The sequence below is a fragment of the Ips typographus genome, linkage group LG6 (genome assembly GCF_016097725.1).
Source record: "Ips typographus isolate SLU linkage group LG6, UJ_Ityp_2.0, whole genome shotgun sequence".
NCBI classification, from domain to species: domain Eukaryota; kingdom Metazoa; phylum Arthropoda; class Insecta; order Coleoptera; family Curculionidae; genus Ips; species Ips typographus.
The window spans coordinates 5,746,354-5,769,689 of record NC_138427.1 but is presented as its reverse complement, the minus strand read 5'-3'; the positions used below and the strand labels follow the sequence as shown (position 1 = coordinate 5,769,689).

The 23,336-nt window shown below is 33.4% G+C and overlaps 1 protein-coding gene across 1 annotated transcript in view; it reads right to left on the bottom strand.

Moving 5' to 3' along the window:
* The window catches only part of heca (hdc homolog, cell cycle regulator), a 114,555-nt gene extending 91,912 nt beyond the window's left edge, over positions 1-22,643 (bottom strand). Inside the window, exons 1-3 of the mRNA XM_081983011.1 lie at positions 22,281-22,643; positions 17,167-17,357; positions 15,596-15,922 (exon numbers count right to left, since the gene is read on the bottom strand). Of these exons, the coding sequence (XP_081839137.1) occupies positions 15,596-15,922; positions 17,167-17,357; positions 22,281-22,463 (701 nt within the window). The 5' untranslated portion in view covers positions 22,464-22,643. The remainder of the gene's footprint in view (positions 1-15,595; positions 15,923-17,166; positions 17,358-22,280) is intronic.
* Between the last annotated feature and the right edge of the window lie 693 nt (positions 22,644-23,336).

Genomic DNA, 23,336 nt, shown 5'->3' with positions numbered 1-23,336 from the left:
TAAATTTCGTAATTTGTCAATTGACTGTAGTATGTAGAAATAAACAGCAATTTTTCCTATTTGAGATCAAACAAAACTCACTTACTCCTTACATTTTGACGTAGTGTTAGATTTTCATTATTCCTTAAACTTTAGCATTATTGGAAGTTTGAAATTTCTTTTTTTTTTCAAAGAGCTTGTTATGGATTGTAATATCTTATTTATGTACCCGAAAGAAACTTCCAAACATAAAAAAATTGCATACCACTAACCAAAGTAAGTCAAATAGTATTAATTATACTGATGTAAGTTACACCTACTACTGTGAATAGTTAAAAGTTTTATTTACTTTTAAATGCATTACAGCATCGATTATTACTATAGTATTATATTACCATTAGTGGCAATATTAGCCCCTGTTTCACTAGGTAATCTATTAACGAAGTGTGTTGATAAGTTAATATAGCATTATCGCTGCATGAACTAGGAAAGTTGCTTGCTTAATAACGATCTCACATTTAAATGACTGGAATTATGCATAAAATTAGTAACTGTAAGTAGATAACTACCAATAGATACATACAATTAAGCGGTAAAATTTAAATATAGACATTCCTGACCAACTCAACGTATCACTCGTTAGCCTTGGTCAAACACCGTGATGTACCACCTCCGGCATATATGAATTCAATGCACCAGGAACTATTTTCGCGTTAGGTCCAATAATAAATTCAATTGTTATTTTGGTACTGGCTCGAATCCTTCGCTTCTCTAGGTTCAGCTGCCAAATTGTGTGGCTCAGATGCGATGCCGGAAATTTGGCAGCCAATTAGGTGTGTCAATCTATCGGTGACAATATTTCTATTTGTCCACCCGATGGTATGCTAATGGTCGCACTTATGTTTTTTTTTTCAATTTGAAAGAATCTCCGATTACCTTGCGCTATTTTTTGAAGCTGTCTAGGCAGAGAAACGGTCAGCTTTACGAGCCTGAAGGGTGCATTTTTTGATAGTAAATATGAAAGATATTGCTGAAGTAACAAAACAAAATTGCACTTTTCTCAGACGCTACCTCAGCTGTATAATAGAGTCTGTTGGAGCAAGGAAGGTCATCGACACATTAAGTACACTGAAAAAATATGGCAATGTCACCTTTAACTTTTTGATTCTGATTAGATTTATTTGAAATTCCTTGTTTACATTTTGAATCATTATGTTTTCCTAGCCAAGTTGAACAACAACCAAAAATGTTTTCACAAAAATACACCTCTTCACATATTTATTAAAGCCACTCCATCGTGGAAAGGGACATAGTCACTGCCTGTTTAAATAAATGTTTCAAAAATATTATGATTTTTTGACCTTGAAGTATCCTATTCAAGCTAATCGTGTTTTTAACTTTGTATAAATAAATGAGACCATTTAGCCAAGGTTTCATATTACTAACCGACCTTTTAGCCTGAAACTCACGTATTTGCTTCGCGCCTTTTGGCCAATTTAGTTCGCCAAAGTGAACCAAAGAAGACTTGAAAACATGATCGAATTGCTGAGGATTTGCCATACCTATAAACCAAGCCGGTTAAACAATTGTAATCTGTGAGATAAGCTTATGTACACGACAGATCGTTAAACTTTGAAGAGATTAATAAAATAGATGATAAAGGCTGGATAAAGGCAATAAAACGCAAACGACGGATAGAGATAAAAGATGGCATTGTTGTGCTCTATTCCATTGGGAAGATGAAAAAAATCCCGATTGTTTTAATTTTTCGGTTCGCCTCCTCTATTTGCGAGTTGAATAGAAGCCGTGTTCTTTTATACTCGAATCTCGTTTCTTTTTAAATTGTCTGCCTTCCATAGGCGTCCGCATATCTCCATTATTGAATTGAGATAATGAGGTTGGAAATTTTATTCGTGTCCAGCTGGGCTTTTTATTGGGTTAATGCCTTCGAAAAAAATCCACCCTCCACTATGAACAAATTAAACTGCATTTTGTTGATAACCGCTGTGTTATTTACACTGGATCCTTGACTATGTAAACTGTTATTATCGGAATAAAAAAAATATTGAGATAGTCCACGTTAAGCCGCTATAAGCTTGGTGGGACAATTTTTCTTTAACACTTTATCTGCGTAAACATTGTATACATTTCAGTAAACGATCACATTTTTGTTAGCTCAAAGTTAATGCAACAAATATGTTTATTTGTTTTGTCATCTTATGTAACTAGTAATTAAGAAAATGCATGTGAAAATAATAAAAATACCGCTGTCAATTGCTTTGTTGGCTGTTTTGTCCAATGTGATGCACTAGATGCAGTTTTACTTCCTGCAGATGTTTCCTCGGATGTTTCTGTTCAAGGTTCCCGCTATTTGGTCATTAATTAGAATATTACAGGATTTATTAATGTTTCCGAACTTCTTAGGTGCTATAATTACCTATGATTTAATGGTAACTTGTCCAAACTTAATTAATATTTATTGCTACAAGTGTATACATCAATTAAGGCTTTAACAGTTCCGTATATTTACTGCTTTAATCAGTATAAGATCAAACGTTTAGTAAATCACTTGTCAAATTTAGTTATTTTGATTTGATTGCCTGTAAAAAAATTGTTTATCAGAAAAAGTAGGAACATCCACATATAAAAATTAAATCACACAAGTAAATATACCCTAACATACGTTATTTTTTTATTTAAATTAAGGAGACAGGTTTTTGCTTTTATACATTAATAATACTGAAATGACAGTAAACTAAAATTAAACTTGTTGCACAGAAAGTACAGCTTCAATTTTTCATTAGTTCTGGGGAAAAATATCTTTAACTTTGTCCTCTGTTTCTAAATTAGCACCTTTTCCGATAATGGATTTAGATTCCTTTTTTAATGTTACTATCTTGTCGCAGAGAGAGCCTGAATTATCAATGTAAAATGATATTCAGACCTAACACCAAATTGTCTTAGTTAAGATTTGGAGGCAAGCTAAGATAATATTGCTTCAGGTCCAATAAAGTGGATATAACCATTATATAACTTCTTCCTTTTAAAACTTGGAGATTCAAACTTTAACTGTCAAGTAAGGGATAGTTTACCATTTTCTGCTTAAACTATAAGATACAAACCAAAATTGGAAACCTTTTAAAGTTGGAGTTGCATACTGACGGTTTGGTTCAGAGTTTACAACAATAGTAAGCTAAACTAACACTGCTAGTGTAAAACTTTTCTTGTAAATTAAATTTAAAGATGAAATTAGTGAATTAGGTTTGTATAAACTTTTTAATACTTTTTTGGTGAAAATAAGAAAATGTGTATTACTAAAATCTTACCTACTTCTGTAGCTTTTTTGTTTGGTTTTGCTTATTCAGTGCATAAAATAGACTTAAGTGACACAATAAAAAAAAAATCCAATAAGGCCCATATGGTGCCTGTAACATTTTATTAGGATACTTAACATATCTCATCTTATGTTCTGTAGAAAAGTGCCTTAAAACTGTCAAAAAACTACAGGGAAAAGTTAAAAATCAGCACTTTATTTGCATTTTAGCAGTCTGAAGCTTCTATATCATTAAAAACATTAATTTTTAATGCAAAAAAAAACAGTAGAACGATAAGATGATAAATTGAACTTCATTCTTGCATTGGAAGGTGTTTTCAAGACACTGGAATGGAGCAGAAATAGCTCGAGAAATAGCATAAAAATTGATGGCAAATATCTAAACCATCTTTGCTTTGCAGACTATGTGGTTCTCATAAATCAGGATGTTGAAAAATTGCAAGATATGGTAGAATTTCTCAAGATGAAATCAGAGAAAATAGGATTAACCATGAGTCTGAGCAAGACAAAAATTATGACTAAAATTGAAAATGTTGCTATACTTCTTGGAGGTCACGTTAAAGAGAAATATAGAGAGTATGTTTATTTGGGACACATTATTAAATTGGGCAAAGAAAATCAATCCGCTGAAATCAATATACGAGTTCAGCAAACATAGGCAGCTACAGGAAAACTGTCACATATACTAAAGGATAATAATATCCCAATTAATCTAAAAAGAAAAGTATTTAATTCCTGTGTGCTCCATGTTTCGACTTACGGAATGGAAACAGTCTCCCTTACCATCAATTCCGCAAATAAATTTATAATAACACAAAGAGCCATTGAACGAATGATGTTAAGAAGAACACGAGTCGAGGATGTCATGGCAAGAATAGCTCGGATGAAGTGAAGCTGAGTTAGACATGTCACACGCCAAAGGAGTTAAGGCAGAAACGTTGGCCGGATGATATTAGAGAGAAGGCTAGTTGAAACTGGCATCAGATGGCTCACAACAAGGAAGCATGGAAAACGGAAAGAGAGGCCTATGTCTAAGAGTAGACCACGAAAGGCTGTTGAAAAAAGGAGATCATAAGCACACGAACCCAAAAATTAGCTAAAGATTCCAGACCATATTTGCTATATTATGAGAACATAGCAAAACTGTTATTACTTATATGTTACGTCAGATAATCATACTTATATACTTTTAGAAGATACATACTACTTAGATAGCATTTGCAAAAAGTATTCAATGATATAAAACATTACAAAATCGGCAATAATATATTGAACAAAAACACCATCCAAAGGAAAAGTAATGGCGTCATTCAAAGTCGTTTTTCTGAACGTCACCAATAAAAAGCGAGTCTCTCGAAGCTCGCCGCCCTAATGCTCCCTATTCTTCGCCACATTTGTCTAAAGGTAATAAATATTCACATGCCACATACATTATCACCGCGTAACGGTTAGGTTTTGTATTTTACCAGTGTGAATTACTCAGCGTGAAATATTTAAAAAATGCGGATTTACTGTGTCGAAAGAGGAGTGGGTTTTCCTTTGCGTGATGCAGTGAACTATAGAGAAAAACCTCTACAAATGTACAACCCAAAATAAATACTACTAAAGGATTTTGGCTGTCACTGATATCAATTAAGAACTAGCCCTGATGAACGTTCCTGAAACAAAGGTACGGAGATCCTAATGAGAAAGAGGGAACGAAACAAGCTGCGGTTGGTTTATGGGCTTGTTGTTCGCTGGATGGCAGAATTACGACCTTTTTCCGCACCCTTATAATGTAATGTCAAGCGACCCATGCAGACGGCGATCCGAAAGGAAAGGTCGGATTTATGAAAAGTTTCACCCCCACACATTCGGGAGAATTCCTCTAATATTCAAAGTCAGATCCAGTCACGGCATAACTCCGAAAGGCATAAATATTTTTTATTATCACCCCATGGAGGATTTTTCACAAGGAGATGCGGTTTGTCGAAGAGGGGTTTCTAGAAACTTATTGGAGTGTGATTACTGGGAAGGTTTATTGCTTATAGCGGATAAACCGCTATAATCTGCATTTAATGACAGAAAAATTACTGCTTTAGCATGTTGCGCCAAGCACACCTACACATTGAACAGTTGCAACAAGGCTAGTGAACCCAAAAACTAAAAAAAAATCTGTGTTTGTTTGGCAATATAAATAAACGGTTGGTTTATGTTATGCGAAAGCATTTTCGTTGTAATTAACCATTTATAAAAGAAATATTTGTTTGGAACATCTGGATAACATATTATTTCAAGAGCAAGAAAAACTGGTATTAATAACATCAGAGAGGTTTTTGCACGTCATTATTGACGAGTACTTCTGTAATGCTTGTGAACTTTTTTTACTCTTTGGTTGATCATCACTAAAGTCTGTCAAGGATAAAGTGTGTTTGACACTATACAAGTTTCTATTTACATTAAGTATGCCAACTTGTATAACCTGGGAACTAATGAAATATAGAGAAAACCAAACCAAAAACGTTACTTCATTCTTCTCGCTGACACTCTTTCCAAACAAATTCCATTTCAATGGCACGTTCTGATTATTAATAAAGCCCTCAAACTCAATTCAATATAAAATTTTCATTCTCCTGAACTTTTCGCTTGAAGGCACTCTATAGGCATTGAACGCCGATGAACTGTATAGCGTACGTTTTTTAATAACTGCTAATAGAGATCTTCCACGGATATTACTATCTCCCAGTCAGCCAATCGAATCTCCAAGCATTCAGAGACAATTTACGTATGCAGGCAATGACGTGTTAATAAATAGCGTTAATAAAAGCATCAAAGTTTTAATACGTTTACGGAGAATTAAAAAAGGAAACGGCCCTTTGAGGAACGGCCCTGAATCTTAAAGCTTTTACGACCAGAAAGGAGGACGAACAAATCCCCAAAACACCATCACTTGTTTGAACAGGAACACAAACATATTAAGACTTATTACCTGGAACGTGTTTTCAATCAAATCCAGAAGATTGATCTTGGGGGAACTGCAAATTGCCGCTCAGGCCTCGGAGTTATAAACGGAGTTGCCGAAAGATATTAAATAAACTTAGTTGGATATGACGTGGGGGGAAAAACCTGCAACATGATTGGTTTGTTCGAGTTGACAGGATAATCTTATTAGTACAAATATAGGCTTGGTTTATAAAAAAAATACTATACTTTTGTATCCATGTTCTTACACAACAATTTTAGTTGATATTTTGTGAACAGTGTCAAGTTCCAAATGAATCATATCAAAACTTGAAGAATATCTGAAATGTATTAAAAAATAACACCAGAAAAATTTGGCTGCATAGTAGTAGCAATTTTTAATCTATCAGTATTTTAGTTAATTCCCAATAACAAACTCGTACTTAATTCATTTTGTTTGGTATTCCTGGAGAACTGTTAATGGATTGTTAAACAACTGGCAATTTGGCAACAGACACAAAAACATGTAATTATCAACTTTTTTCAGTTAATCTCAGGGTTTCAATCTCTAACAAACTAATGAGACACGGAAAATTAAAATATTGGTACAGACTAGATGAAAAGTGATGCTTTTGAAACATGGAATAGTAAAACATTCCTTTCAAAATCTATTGCCTCAGTTTTGAGGTCTCCACCACCATCCTCAAACTAGATTTCCATTATCACCTCTATTGTTAACACTGCTGATAATTGATTTAAGATAGTCATTGTACAACATGCCTCAATCTAGGAATTGCTGTTCATCAAAAACTTTTAGTGCAGCTATTAAAATACTAATAATTTGTTTCAACGAATGATAGTTAAGCAAACTTAACAAATTTAAGAACTTAACACCGTTAAAACTAACATTTTAAAATTGCCCCGTTGGGTCTTTCTGTTTGTGTTTTATCTGATTTGTAGGCAATTAACTAGAAAGTCGATTAAAATAATTCAAAGTTTTGTCGGAAAAATAAACCCGTTAACTGTAATTGGTTATCGCCACCCTTTCGTTTCGATTTTTAACGAGTTTATTAAAACTTTGCTCTGTTCGTAATATATTTGCAGTTAGTCGTGAAAATAAAGACGTTTACCTACCTAAACAGATTCCACCCTTTTCCTCTCGGATTCACCAAAGAACTTGTTGCTCCGCTGCAAATCACGTCGCTAACCTTTTTGCTGCCAGTATACAAATTGCCGTCATAAAACACCTCTGAATTGGCAAGATATGCAATTTTCGAGCCTTATTTAGTTAACTTCGTGGACATAAACCTGCACATATATCTTAAAAGTGCAGCTGTATCAAAGGAATAAACGTCGTACAACTGTTTTGCAATTACTTACTGCCGAAGCGTATTTAACGCTTTAAATTTATTTGTTGGCTGTTGTATGAAGGGTGTCGTTAAACCAACATTTTGATGGAAATTATTTCTAAGGAAAATGACGTTATACGAGAAAGTTTTAGACGGTGATGAAAGGTTTTTTGCTTTGAAATTTTATACACCAGAACGGGGAGTCTTTTAGGAGCGCCTCTGTCTTGTAAATACCTCGGCTTAAATATAATCATGTCGCAGATACTCAACGTTCCAAGATCCGGCTCTATTCAAGCAAGGTATCAATGTTTCAGTCGGGAATACATAAAATACACTTGGGTGAAACTTCCAGTAATAAAAAAAAAACTTGAAAAACTAAACAAAAGGAAAAACAGGAAAGTGACGAAGGAGTGCAAAAGCTATTAATAAAATTTATGTTTCCGTTGGCTCTTGCTGGCTATAAAACCGCCCTAGAGATAATTTTTTTGCGGAACAAGTTTCCGGGAAAGAAACGTATGCCATTAGCATTTCGGAAATTAATTCTCCTGCTGGAGGACTGAAACTTGCCACTTGACAACTAATGAAAAGTTTTAGAAAAACTAAATACGGGAACGATCATTTGGTCTTTCAAGGGCTTTTCATCTTAATGAACAGCTACTTTTAATGTCCCTCATTCCCTATGTTCAAAGAAATATTATACTATTACATGATCTGTATGGAAAATGGTCTAAATTTACTTGATGCAAAACTTTATTTCCACAAAAATCTGTCATGTTTCTGATAGTCATTCGACAAGAATATTACTTTCATAACACTTTGTATAACATGTGGCAACTATGTGCCATGGACCAGTTCTTCCTCAAGTGTTCCATAACAGGGAGTGACAAAAAGAACTTTTCTTCACCAGTTACGAAAAGTGAAGTGAAAGAAAACAGTTTTGAAAAGTCTCACTGTCAATAGAGTCAATGCAGGAAATAGTTCAATTATTCATTCGTAATTTTTTCAATAGCGTTCTCTTCCTTTTTTGACATCATCTCGGTCATCATACACCACGTGCTGTTTCAGTTTTCTAACTTTTTCTTGGTCCTCATGGTTTTGTTTTGTCTTTGTCTGTCTAGCTTCTGTTTTGTCCTTTCAAGTTTTTATTAACTCATTTTGATAAACAGTTAACTAAACTAACATTTAAATGAATGTAGTTTAATTCAACAGGTTATATTCGTAGTAGGCCCATAATCAGTAGAAAGGTCTGGTGCAAGTAACTCATAAGCTTAAAGAGTGATTTCGTTTAACCAAAAAGGTGGTTGTTCTAAACGTCAACTTATTTTTCAAAATGGCTGAATCTACTTGAAATGCTATTCAATTAGCTTTTGAGCTGATATGGGACAACTTGTAGAAGATGATCCTTTGGGAGTGATTCTGCTTAGTGGATTAACAGCAGATTACGATTATTTGGTAATAACCAAACTCTAGAGCACATATTACAAGTGGATTTGTTAAGGTTGATGCAGGATGACAAGTAGAACAATGAAATTAAAAGTGAAACAGCTCTCTATTTAAAGATGATGTGTGAGTTGAGAGATGTGCCAGAACTAAGGACACATTTACCTACTTCTTACTGTCAGTAAAATAGTTGAGAAATATTTTTCTGCAGTGTTTGCCAGTAGTGGATCTTGTATCGTAAATTCTTCCTTTTGCTGCTCTTTCACTGGGCGTTTTGGAGTTAGTGAACGTGAAATGTGCAACTTTGATTCGTGGTCACGTCTTTTCTTAAGGTTTTCAAAGGCTTTGTTGGAATCCAATTGTTTTCCAATTATTTCCTCTATATCATATATTTCACATTATAAAGGTTGATAACTTGGAGTAACTTTTTCTACTCGTCATTGCTTTAGTTCATCAATATAAGCACCTATGTCAGTCTCAGTCTATTGACTTAGCAGTTGTCCTGTTCATTGATAGCGTTATTTACTACAACTTTGTGATTTGCAATCTTTTGTCATTCAATGAACAGTCTGTTCCAAAAGAACTGCTTAAAAATATGTCAACGTCTATTAAATTACTAGCAACCACCACAGGAAATTGACATTGATAGTCCTGACTGACTACTATACTAACTCGGGTTCAAATTGTCCTAGCATCTTGGTTTGATAATTATTGATAAACACCATTTGAAGAACCACTGCTGCTCAGTCTGCTTTGAATTTCTACTATTGTCAGCTATGGGACTACTTAGACGTTCAAAAGATTTGTGGCCAAAGTTATTACATCCAAACACTTGAATACCTCTGGTTCCACAACTACGTCCCTTAAACAATTAGCACAAGACATTTTAGATCAATGATTTGCTCCTTTGTACAAGTGACTTAGTCACCAAATTGTTACGATATGGATATTTTTAAAAATCGCAGTTGTCTGCAATCTGAAAATAAGCCTCAATCGACCGATGCCATCAATATCACTATAACTCAAACCTAGACTAGGCTAATCCTCACTTATTCCGTTTCAATATATCCAAAATCTTATTGGAAATCCTTTATTTAGACAGTTTTACTACAATACTCCATAATTTATTGTAAACATTGCATATCTGCAGTCTAGTGCACAGAAAGCAGTACTGTGTAAAGAATTTATGATCTAATTAATTTGAGACTCCACCAATTAACGTTTTATTCAGTTGAATGATAGTAATTGGAAAATAATTCAGTTACTTTGCTGCTAGGGATTGTAATTAGTAATTAATCTTTAATGACATTCTTCCAATAATAGCAATTGACGTTAAAATGAAAACATCCCATAAATTTTAAAGTTATCTACAAATCGATTAACAAAAACCTAATTCCACAATGCAGCGTACATAAAAATATCCTGATTCATAACCTATCTAATCCAAAATGTATTGCGGTTATTCTTCTATAACAATAATGTTAATCGGTTCGGCATGTCTCTGATAAGATAAATAAAGCGAACGTGTGGTTTTGCCTTAAACTTAACAAAACAATGACTAAAAGCAGATTTTTTTCCTGCGAGATAAAAGAACGCGGTTGTTCTAGTAGAAATTGCCCAGAAATCTCAAACATTCTCGATTTCTTGTGCCATAAAAACGACACGTAGCGAACCGCTGTCACTCTGCCACGAACATAATAATTACGGGTTATCACATCATCACTAGAGGAAAACAATTTTAACACTTTGAAAGCTATTAACGCGGCTACAAGAATTACTCGAGACTTCACTTCTGCATCTAACAGACCGTGAATATGGTTGGCATTGTTTCATTTTAACGACCTTCCTTGGCTAGAGCAATAAGTCCAACCTCCACATTAGAGAACCGTTTGATGTTTGTGCTAATGAAAGCCATTAAGATGTAAAAAAACACTTTCCTGCGTAAAATGAATTAAGACTGCTGATGCATATGCAACAGATATTGTTGTCTCGAAGGATATTGGCATTTTATGTGTAGTTGAAACGCATTGGTAAACATATTATTTTACTATTGGCAAAGTATCTTTTTGCAATGATTTATTTCATAACTTATTAGTCACGCATTGTTAGGAATTTCACCTCGCTGGATTTTCAAAAATAGTAAACAACAATCATAACCAATTACACCGCAAAGTAGTTAAAGTATTATTTTTTTCTGAATGAACAATTTTGTCTAAAGTAGTCAGTTAACTCTGGTGGCTTCTTAAAGACTGCTCATTGATGTTCCTACTATACACCAATCAGACTAGACATTCAAATCTTTTAATAATAAGTGCTTTTAAATATCATCCATTATTAAATCCTGACAAGACTTAACCGAGTTGTTTGGACGCCCTCAATCCCAAGAACAATGCAACAACACTTTTCTTGTACATCTTGATGGAATACAGTTAGAAACCATAATTACAAAAAAAAACAGACATCATCTTCTACACAGATTGTAGGTTTACAGAGCATTGAATAATAACTATTCTCTCACTTTTTAATAAGAATAGACAACTATGAGTAATGCCCTTCTTCTCTATTACCGTCAAATACATTGTTACGTGATATGAATGATCAGTTGTAATTTATGTTGTAGTCAAATAAGCTTAAAAAAAATAGTTGGTTTGAATAAGAAATTAAACTGCAAGAGGCAATACATGGATACAATGTGACAAACTTGTCATTTAGATAGAAAAATCGCTCACACAACTGAGTGATTTATCAAACTAAAAATAAGTCTTAATTTATTAAATTCAACAACTTATTGTAAACGGTTATCAAAGTGACAAAATTTGAGAAAAACAAATATTATGCTGACACTTAATTAAAAATCTATTAATAAAACACCTTATCAACTTGTTTTCACCATTTTTTCTGTGGGTGTGATCTAATCTGTTATCAAACATGTGTTAGAAACAGTCATATAAATAAAATTCAACACACATCAATGTGTCACCTGAACGCTGTACCAACAATAGCTGCATCACACAGTGTGATTACTTTTATCGGTCTGATGCATAAAAACGACATAATCTATTGTAAGGCGTAAAAAGTTATTTAACTTTCCAGGCGTTTTCAATTCCAAAATTCCAGATTTATGTAAGTTTTTAAAGACCGTTAGCAAAGAAATTTGTCTGTATGTTTAAATTTCGTCTTTCTTTCTCGATGAAAAGAAGTTGGAAAAGTAATCAAACTTTTTATGGAACTTCTGTTATTTTTAAAGGGGCTCTTTTATGAAAGAGTTCTTTCGGTTCTGGATGCTAATTTGAATTAGTTAATGTCAGCTGGGTGAAGGAAATTTACATGCGAAAAGACTCCGTTTTAAAAATGATATAAAACATGTTCTAACATTTTTTTTTACAACAAACCGCATAGTCTAAACGCGGAGCAACGATTTTTCCACGTCTAAATTATATTTTCTCGTTATTTCTCTAAATTAAGCTATTCTTTGTGTGCCTCGTTTCCCAGCCAGACAGACAGATATTCAACCTGCAGAACGCTAATCAGATCTTATATTCCTGATGTTCGTTCTTTTTGCCCTTTCCTGCCGGTATTTGCATATCTTTATTCCTCATCCAGGGAGACAGATGTTAAAAAGTTTATGATGCACCCTACTTAGGCTTTATTTTCGTTCCCTTGTAGCTATTTTCCTTTGCATTTCCCTTAAATTGGAGTTCAGAAATATGTCATTGCTATAAAACTGCAACTAATCAACATTATGTAGATTTATTCTGCTATACAGATACACAAATATGCAGATTGGCTATTGTGTTTATGACGATTGAAAACGAGATAAACAAAGTTATTTTTACACAGTGAAATTATAAAATTTATTACTTGTTTATTATAAAATAGCATTTATCGGAGACCTGTTCATTAGTATTTTAATCTCGTTGGTGTAGGTGATAAAACACAGTTTAATTCATAACTGTAAAGATAAAATAGTATCCGCCTACCCGATAAATTCAACTTTTTACCCACTTGTTTTCCCCAGATATTCCAATATACGCATTCAGGGCTAGCGAACAAATCCAAGGAAAAAAACGGGACTTTTACTGACGAGATCGGTATACACGTGCGAAGAATTTTAATAGTGAGGTTAGAGAAGTATCACGGGAGCCTTTAACGGGTCCCAAACCGGCAAAAAGCCGGCTATTCCTGTGGGTAACGTCTAGAAGGGTCTTTTTGTCGATCGATAAGGCCCGGCATCAAAGGGGCTGTTTCTTGACCTAGCTAATATGAAATTTCCATTTCGAGGTTGGTTAGCGAATTATCAAAGAAGTGGCAAAGCAACTCTGCTAAGTTTAGAACAAAGTAGACGAAGAGTTTCAGTTTTGTTAATTTTCTAATAATATAATAGAAAGGTCACACTGATCAAACCAGCTGGAAAAGAAAATTAGAACCAGCCAGGTGATGTAAGTTTGATTTACCTATATTACACCGTGGTAAACATTATAATATAGGTAGCTAGGTATACTGGGTGTCTTATAAATACCTGAAAATTACTTGAGGGCATATGGGATGTTTTTTTATGCTGTTCCTACAAAAGGAAATATCGGACCACAAATATGAACTTTAAAATATATGTTTTGATTTCTAGTTGTTGAAGCCTTATCCAAGTACCAAGATGATAGGTCATTCATCTAATTTGATAAAGATATGAACCTATTTTCATTTGGCTTACATATAGTTCTCTCGATAGTTCCAATAGAGATTACTGCAAAAATTTCTTTGTTCCAGCTAAGAGAGCTGTGTCGTCAGCGAATCTCAGATTATTTATTGTCATTCATTATGCATATCCCCGATTAGTACAAATATACTGGTGAACATTATTCTAGGCTACTTATGGGTAATATGTGCAAGAATAGGATGTAGTGTGAGAGACAAGAAGAATGAGAAAAACACTGAATAACTAGGATAAATTTAGGGTATTAGGGTTATACCTGCAATATGTCTTCTTTTCATGTTTACTGAATTTAAAAATAAATGCTTCAACAAAACAGCAATGTTTACTATTGTGAAAATTTTTATCTATATTATTAAAAAATATGCAAACACGTGCGTAACTTTTGAAATCCGGACAAACAATACGAAAACCAGACACCTTTCTAAACTTTTGTGTTAAAAAGTATTGGGTTTAATGAGATTCACTTTCACAAAATAATAATATTATTATACAACAAATACTGCTTAATTTATGCTTTATATGGAAATAAAAATGGAGGTCGCTTATATTGACACACGAAAGATTCATGCCCAGGTAATTCAATAAACTCGTCAGACAAACAACATCAGTAAAACTGTGAGGAATATTGCTTTGTTCCAGGTTTGTGCAAATATTTGCAATTTTTTATTGCTCACAACTAAGAATGTTTAGCAAACTTCCGTAACATTATACTACAGTTCGCGTGAGTAGTCATAAAGAATGTATGCAAAAATTAGAACACACAAAAACAAGAACTGTCAGAGAAATGTTGTGTATTAAGGTGGTATTAAAGATTAGTGTCTCAAAATGTGCGTAAATACAAAAATACAGCAAAAATTCAAGTAAACACTAACGAGAGCTTATCTCCCTTGTTGATTTTAACCAGCCGAATATTATTCAATAATTGGATATTTTGTGTCGAGTTTCGTAATATATGTTTTGAAAATTATCATATTTGCCGCTAAATATAGGTTTCAATCCAGCTGGTTTTCGTAAATATTGACTAACGAGAACCTCGTCAAAATATCCTGATGCATAACTTATGCATCAGGAAAAGTGCTCGGGCTCTGCAAACTTTCACTTTTACAAGAACGTCTGGAATTATAGAGTAAGCCCAACCGGAAAATGGAAACAGTTTGATTACGACGCTAAACTTAGGAAACCAGAAACCTAAAGATAAATCCGGAGCTTAATTGCTAATCAGGATCGAAATATCCATTTGTTAACGACTCAGGTCGTTAACGATACGTTATTGTGTCGTTAGCGTGTGCTGGATTTACGATCTTAATCAACCAGCTTTGTAGTCGGTTTGCTGTCTTAGTTAAGGGATGTAAACTCCAGATTCTGAGAAATCAATAACTTATGTTATGTTATCTATGGGCATGGTTGTGAAAGAACTGTAGCTAAACTAAATCGCAAATATTTCTTTTAAGGTAAAGAAAAAGAACCGTATTTAATAATAAAAAATTCTTAAGAAATCTTATTTCAAATGGATATTCAAAGGGATCCCAGATATTGACACTAGAAACTGACCTTTCATGTAGTCTTGTTCTGTACTAGATAACTGAAATAATGGCAATAAAAAACTACAAACATTAAGTATGCACTGCTAAAAACGATAGTTTGTGTTGTTGCAGTTTGACGTATTTGTTATTCAGTTCCAATTATTTAATTAGTTTAAATTTGGATGTTTGTTTTATTTGCATGACTTCCGTAATTATGTCTAATAGCTTAATTTAGCACACGATTATATGTAAATACTAATTTAGTTATTGACTAATCAATTCTATTGCAGCAGTAACATTAAAATGAGGAAAAACTTACCTTAGTCGCTCTGGAACGACGTTCCCCATCTCAACCTTTGATTTCTTCTTCGAATGAGATCCATGCACAGGAGATACGCTGGGTTCGGAACCGGAAGCTGGAGGAGAGCTACTTCCGGTGCTGGAGCAGGACAAGCTGCCAGCTCGATTCCGAATATCGACCAATGGACCGACGGGACCGATAGTTAATGATGGTCTAGAGTTGCGATTGCGACGTTTTTTCTTCTTTGCCATTCCTGTGTCGATTTCTTCGATACGACCGAATATATTGGCTGTGGGCGGCGGCGGCATCCAGTCTAGATCTTTCTTCAGATGACCGCGTCCGCATCTGAAGAAAACAAAGGAGAGCTTTCAAGCCAAGTGCACCAAACGTTTTAGTATTATATGGTTCAGATGGTATAAATCGATTGAATTAAAAAAGAACAAGTTTGCTGTAGAATAATCGTTCTAAATGTCGGATACAGAACTAAGCAAAAATTAGTGTTCTTCTTTTATTCCAAACTAATCATTAACGTTACTTCAAAAAATGTCAACTTCAAAGTAACGCTTTTACATACTACTTTGTTGTTTCCAAACCCAAATCATTGGTTTTCCAATCCACTCGGTTATCTATCGATATGTAAAAGTCCGTACCTTATTAATCAAATAAGGCAGTTGTTCAGGTTCAAACAAAACACCTTAGTTTAAGTTGGACACCCTGTATTCTGAAAGTTGCCAGACATTGTGTGTGTCGTGAATGGTGCCCTTTTTTATGCTTCGTGTTCTTAATCTTTTTATTTAAGACAAAAAGTTTGCTATGCAAATAATTTAATGACTTCTTCAAAGCGTGGATTTATAAATACTATTTCCTGTTTCTTTTGCAAGGTTTCATTTTTTCTTCAATCTTTTCATTTTTTTGTGTTTTATCAACTTGTATCTTTTACATATAAAATTCAGGCATTTAATTTAGTTGATAAAATCATATACTTGTCTACATTTCTTATTTAAAGTAAGACTGTAAGTTTCAATATTGAGCTTTTAGACAATAGAAAATTTCTTGTCTCTTCCTTTTGCTTTTTTGTGGTTTTCTTGCTGTGTTATTAGTTTTACTTTTTGTACTGTACTTGCACACATTCAAGATGTTAACAATGAATAGCTGGTCCTTTTCATAAATAGTTCTTAAACTAATTGGATTAATGTGTCTAGTAAAAATAGAACAAAAACTAAAATGTAAAAAGGTGCTCCAAATGCTTTTTCAAGTCCGGTTTCTTGGGATCTGATTTTTAGATCGTAATTGTGATACCGGTTACAACCCATACTTGATACTTTGTAGGTTCGAAATTATGACCTGAAAATCCACTTTAGGGAGAGCGCACTTTAAAACAGCAAAAGTATACAGGAACTTCTAGTTTTATTTTTGCCTGTAAAATACATTACACACTAACTTTTAAACTTTAGTAGTACAACCTAACATATCCCACTCGCAGCAACAATTGATGCACAATGAAAAGTAGGATATTTCTAGAGGGATGCAGAAAGTGTAATTTTACACACGGAAAGCAGTGATGTAAAATGGATTTTCTGATGACTTACCGACATCCACAAGCCTTGTAAGCCAGATCGTATCCCTTTTTGGTCCATAGATTCTGATGACGTTGCCGTTCTGACCAGGATCGCGCGCGACCGCATGTTTTGAGGTAGGACAAAACGGTTTGTTCCCATTGGTCGAAACATTCGCGATGCATATATCTACCGACGGTGCAAAGTTCATTGTTGCAGGTAACCTAAAAAAAAGATTTCAGTTATGCATAAAAAAAGTTATCAAAAACCAACCTAAACATTAGTATATTACAGTAAGAGATGAAGAGGTAAAATATAGAGAGTTTATTATTGTCCAGAGAAATCCATTTTAAAGAAATGTTGGAGCCAATAATAAAAATGCTCCACAAGCTACAAATTACCTATTAATATTATAAAAAATTGGGGCGCTTTTAAACTACAGCATTTTAAAGTTTACCTCGATGTTTACTAAAATCCCCAAAAAACGCTTCTTACAAACTGCAAAACATTATGAACATCCCGGAGAACATTTTATAGTTTTATAAGTTGTTTTTTGGCAGTTTTGACGTGTAAAAACCGCAACTACCAAATAATTTCTTAAAACTAATAAAATCTGTTAAAGCTCAAATTAAAGTTTTTGGGCTTTATGAGCAACATATGTTGAGTAGAGATAATAATAGCATTTTTAGTGAGCACATAGAATTTGCAAAGTATAAGAATTAAAGCCAACATTTCAAGAAATATCTGAGAAATTTGAGTGAAACTCAAAATGTATTATTCAAGGGTTGGCAACACTGTCTCTACTCCACAACGAAATTTTCGAAAATAGACTTAACAGAAATAAGATAATCAACTGAAGAATCAACAAATCGAACAAAATCCGCCTCAAGACCAAAACAAAATAAAAAAAACTTTAAAGTTTCGTCCTTTGCAAAAATGTTAGTTTATTCTGTCCAACATTGAAGAAAATTAATTTTGCTCTGATTCTCTTAAAGGGTCCAAACTTACAGCAACTTTTTATTTTAAATTTATAAAACACAAAATGTACTCTAAAAAAATACATACCTATAATTATGAATTAATTTCAGAATGTGTAAAATTGCTTTTACATAGTTTCACTGCAGGTATTTAATTTATTAACTTAGTGTATACTAACGATAGTGACATAAAAAACTCGAATCAACTTAAAGTAAACAAGATTTTATAAAAACCGGTATAAGGCATTATAAAAACTAAAACACGCACTTTAACAAGATTTAAATAACAACAAATCTATTGAATCGATATTTACTTGAACCTTTTAAGTTACTTCAGCTACAAACAACTTAAACCACTTCACTTTCTTTGCCAAAACATTATAAAACTTCAAGTATCGCTTGTATTATTGATGTGCTTGAGCTTTCATGGGGGTTTATGCAATAAATCCGACGTATTAAATTTAACTGGCCTTTAAATTCAAATTTAATGCATTTCAAATCCATCAAAAACCAGCAAAAAATTTTGATGCGACTGTAACAGCTTTAATAATAAAAAAATTATCTTGTGTGTACTTAATCTAATACCGCCTCTGACATTTTGATACAAAACAAGCGAGTCTCGTAAATTGGTATTTTTAGCTGCAATAAACAAACCTTTCCTACTAACCAGTCCGGTGTAATATCGCTTAAAAGTTATTAAAATGCCGGCCGGCTTTTGCGGTCTACACATGCATAATCAACAGCCTTAGCTAACCATTTTTACGTTTTATTTACGTACTTCAGGGTCAGTCTGAACAACGCTGTTGTGGAAGCAAAAGTGAAAACAGATAACGAACCGTGGAGATATGAGAAAGTTTATTGGAAAATATGCTGAGGTTCGCAGCTTTGATTGCCCTCTGTCTGCTAACTGAATTTGTGCTGAATTTTTTGGTGGTCAGAAACAATAAATCAAACTTGTTTAGTAACGAATTTGTGAATTTATATTAGATACAGAAAAATCTACAGGCTGTCGATTTAAAATGCTGCACCTGTATCAATAAGATTTATGTAGGAGTAAATCAAAATCGATGATACGGCGGTCAGTATTTATAGATGGGAAAATAGTAGTGGAATTTTAGTGAACCAGTAGATGGAATTCTTTAAAAATGCAAAGCGTTTCTTGGAATTACAAGGAATTTTCTTGGAGCTACGTGGAAATAATAGGAATTGTAATAAAATTAGCATATTAACGAGATTGGAAGTTGTCACACTTTGAATTTTACGCTATTTTTAGAGCTACGTAATTGTGTATCAAGTTGATCTTAAAACTTAAAACAAGGTTCTTATACCTGTTTCCCGGACACTTCCAAGTCGATTCTAAGATGAGTTGAAGTTTGAATGTAACAGATCAAGTGCAAAATAACATAGTCTAAACTGAAACTAATCTAATCTGTCATCATTATTAATGTTTATGAATTTGCTCAAAAAACATAAACATCAATAATGATTAGAGATAGAAAATTGTCAGAAATGTATTTTTAGAGTGTGAAATAGTAGTAGCAAAGCAAAAAGTTAGCAATAGATACTTTGCATATGCGAGTAGAAAAAAGTAATTTTATGACAATTTAATAGAATGATGAAAAAAATGCTAATAAGTGCACAGCAAAACTTTTGACACAAATTTATTTAAAATTTAGTCAATGGAATTAGGAGAAATCAGCCTCAATGTGGTTGTTGTGAATTGTTTTAAGTAGACATCTTTGAGAGAAGAAAAAAGTCGTCTATTTGTTACTAATTATGTCATCTCAATTTATTTTGATTTTGCTATAATACTTGTACCTACACTCTGTTAAGCATGGCAATGTTGCCAAGACTAGGCAAAGACGTATCAATTGAGTGGCCAGCAAAGTTTCCTGACTTGAATCTTCTCGAAAGTTAAAATCCAAGTAAATATTTAATATACATGTTACTGAGATTAATAAATGGCATTTTCAACGACTCAGAACTCTCATAGAAACCTAAACATCCTTTTTTTTTCAATAATGAACAGAATATTGTCGGTTCATTCTCGGTACATTATTGAGAATTTAACTATAGAGAAGAAAATCAAATTTTCCAGAAAGTGTTTAAAAGAAGTGAAGAAAATTATACCTTAGATATAAACAAACTTAAAAACTAAACTAGGTAATTGATCACTAGTATAAGCGGTTTCAAACTTGGATTCAACTTCGGTTTAAACCGACCCATTGAATAATAAAACAAATCAAATTATTCTTTCTATAAAGTGAACATTACATTCAAATAAGGCAATTCTCAATAATTTCCGACTGAAAATCGAATGAATACTAGTAGATCTAGATGTATATTCAGGGGACTACAAGGTTTCCTGTCACTAGGCCAATTTTGTCTGAAACTAGGTTATATTATAAGTTCTAAATACTGATGGCTGTTAAAACATTTGCGCTATTTGTTTGAATAACAATTAAACAATTTTGAAACCCGAAAATAAATAGAAAAGACCATAGGAAACTTCCTGTACACAAATTCAATAAACTGCTAAACAAGCATCACTCAAACAATGGTAAAAAAAGATTTTTACAGATGTTATTAATGATGAATGAATTTCTAAGAATGCTGAGTATAATTAATTTCTTAATTTCAAATTAATCTGTTTAGTTAATTCCTTAAAGCTGTACTACAAAATTACTTTTTTACACTATATGAATTTGTTCTATTAGAGTATTCAATAAAAAAAAAAAAAAACTAAAAAAAATTAAATAGACAAAAAAACTTAGTTGTGTATATCAACCGTTGTACAAGTTTCTACTTGTACTTGGTACTTAGTCTATTTGATGAATTTTAATTTGTCAGATAAAGTAGCTAATAGAAGGAGAACAATTTTATAAAATTTCAATGCTGTCTAAAATTAGCACGAGAAAATAGTAATCCAAAGAACATTTTTAGAATAGATATATTGAATATTGAACATTTGTGAGACTGAAATGTAAATTATCCTGTTTCAGTTTTATAATATTCTAATTTGTTGCTACATTTTTCAATAACACTTTTTCAATACATCATACTTTCTTTCTAGAATTTTAGCATTTTATTAAATATTAATAATGTTTCATAATATTGAGTGTTGAATTTTAAATTAAGTTTTTCCCAAGCTTTACTTGTTTTGCTGGTAAGTTTGCATACGATTTTAATTTTTTTTTGACCGGTACATAATTAAAGTACTATTATTGTATCCATTTCGTGTCTCTTTTTTTATACCTAACCTAACCTAACCTATTTATCAGGTAAATTGTGCATAGGTGACCTATGCAAGGTTCTCTAAACTTGATTGGCTGGTACAATGAAGGAAATAGTCTTTGGAGTACACTTTAGTAGACCAATAGTCAGGTATTAGCTACTTTATAAGGCGACCTTAGTTTACTTAATTTATTATTTAGCTACTAAATAATTATTACTATTTAGTGTTCATGACTTATGAAATGTTACACTTATATAAATAAGATGCATATACACACTTGTAGGCTATGCATAACAAGCAATGGTAAATCTGGTTCTGGAGCATTTATTGCCCAATTTATATTTTGAGAGTGAAGAACATTAAAACAAATTAAGCAACATTGTAAAACTGAAGTAAAACAATTTAGTGCTTTAGTACCTTGCAGCTCTTTCAACATCTGTATTTTGATCTCATAAAAAAAATGTGTAGTGTAATTTAATAAATGTATTTTTTGAAATGAAAAACAAGCAATTCTCAAAACCTGGCTCAAAACAATTTTTGGCTTCATGTCCAAATACCTAAAGGTCCTGGGTAATAGATACCCAAAAGAACTAGTATTAGGTACCTTGGTTGGTACCTTGCTAATTTAACTGGCCTTTTGTAAATTTAGTAGTAATTATTATTGTTAATATTTAAATGTTTGTAAATCATTTAATCTTCTTTCTACTGATTTATCTTAATGTTCTGAGGATGACTTTAAATCTACTAAGAAAGGTCAAAAGCTTGCCAGTATTCCTGAGTAAAATCTTCCAGTTGAGGAAGGACTTAGTAAACAATAACAAAATTCAATTGGTAACAAAAAATTGCTAATTATTGCGACTATTTTTTAAACAGGCGTAGGTTTCAATGGTAATTTAACCTTGAACTTGGCAATGAGAAAATAAGAAATTACTAACCCTGACAGTGTCGCGAAGATCGTCGAGGGCAATAAGCATGGGATCTTCGCCAGGATGAGTGCAGGTGAGTTTTTGCTGTACCCTGAGACAGTCTCCGGAAGGTACACAACACCTGGTGTAACCAGGACCGTCAACACCTAAGACGACGACGCTGTCCATCCCGTTGGCTCGGCGCGGGGCCATGAGGGTGGGCGCGATACACAAGGGCTTTTCCGTTTCCGTAGCGATCGTGGTGCTTAGCCAAAAAAAAGACCGACAAGCAGAGACACGTAATATACCTGACCAGCACCAGGCCTCGTGGAAGCCTACTGAGTACTGGTTTTAATGCGAAGCCGGTGCGTGTAGTAAGCCGCGTGGCCACCGGGAAAAGCGAAAGGAGGGGGCCACTTTCGGTTTCGCGGCGCCGAGACGTGCGCCGCTTTTCACTCTCGGAGGCCCTGACCGACGGCGACGGCGGCAGGGCGAAAGCGTCGCGATGCCGACGACGACGCTGCACCAGCTTTTCTCATTTCTGCATCAAGTTCATCTCACTCCATAGGTTAGTTTATAGTTTATGGTCTTTCGAGTAACATTTTTACGATTCTAAGATTCATTTCATGGCTTTCCAACAGGGTGATCCGCGCCACTTACAATCAACTACTAAAAAAATTAAATTGTGTATGAAGTATACATACATGATAGAAACTTTTATGAAAATTACTTATTAAGTACGTGGAAACGGTATTAAAAATTATAGGATTTGTAAACTCGTCTTGAAACCCCATATCTTTACTAAATTACTGTGACAAAAATATGCATTTTGTTTTAATAAGCATGCTGTGAAATCAAATAGTATCTTTTATGGTACTGTTTGACATAATCGTTTTTCTTGTGAACAAATCCTAAATAGTGTATATGACTGTTGTGTCCTAGTGGTTTAATCCAAAGATACGCTTACTTACGAAAAAGGAACTTTATATTTGACAACACTTAAAGATTACTGACATAACAACTAAACTAACATAAAACATTCAAGCTGTATCACCTCACATTGGGTATGTTCGGTTCACAACATCT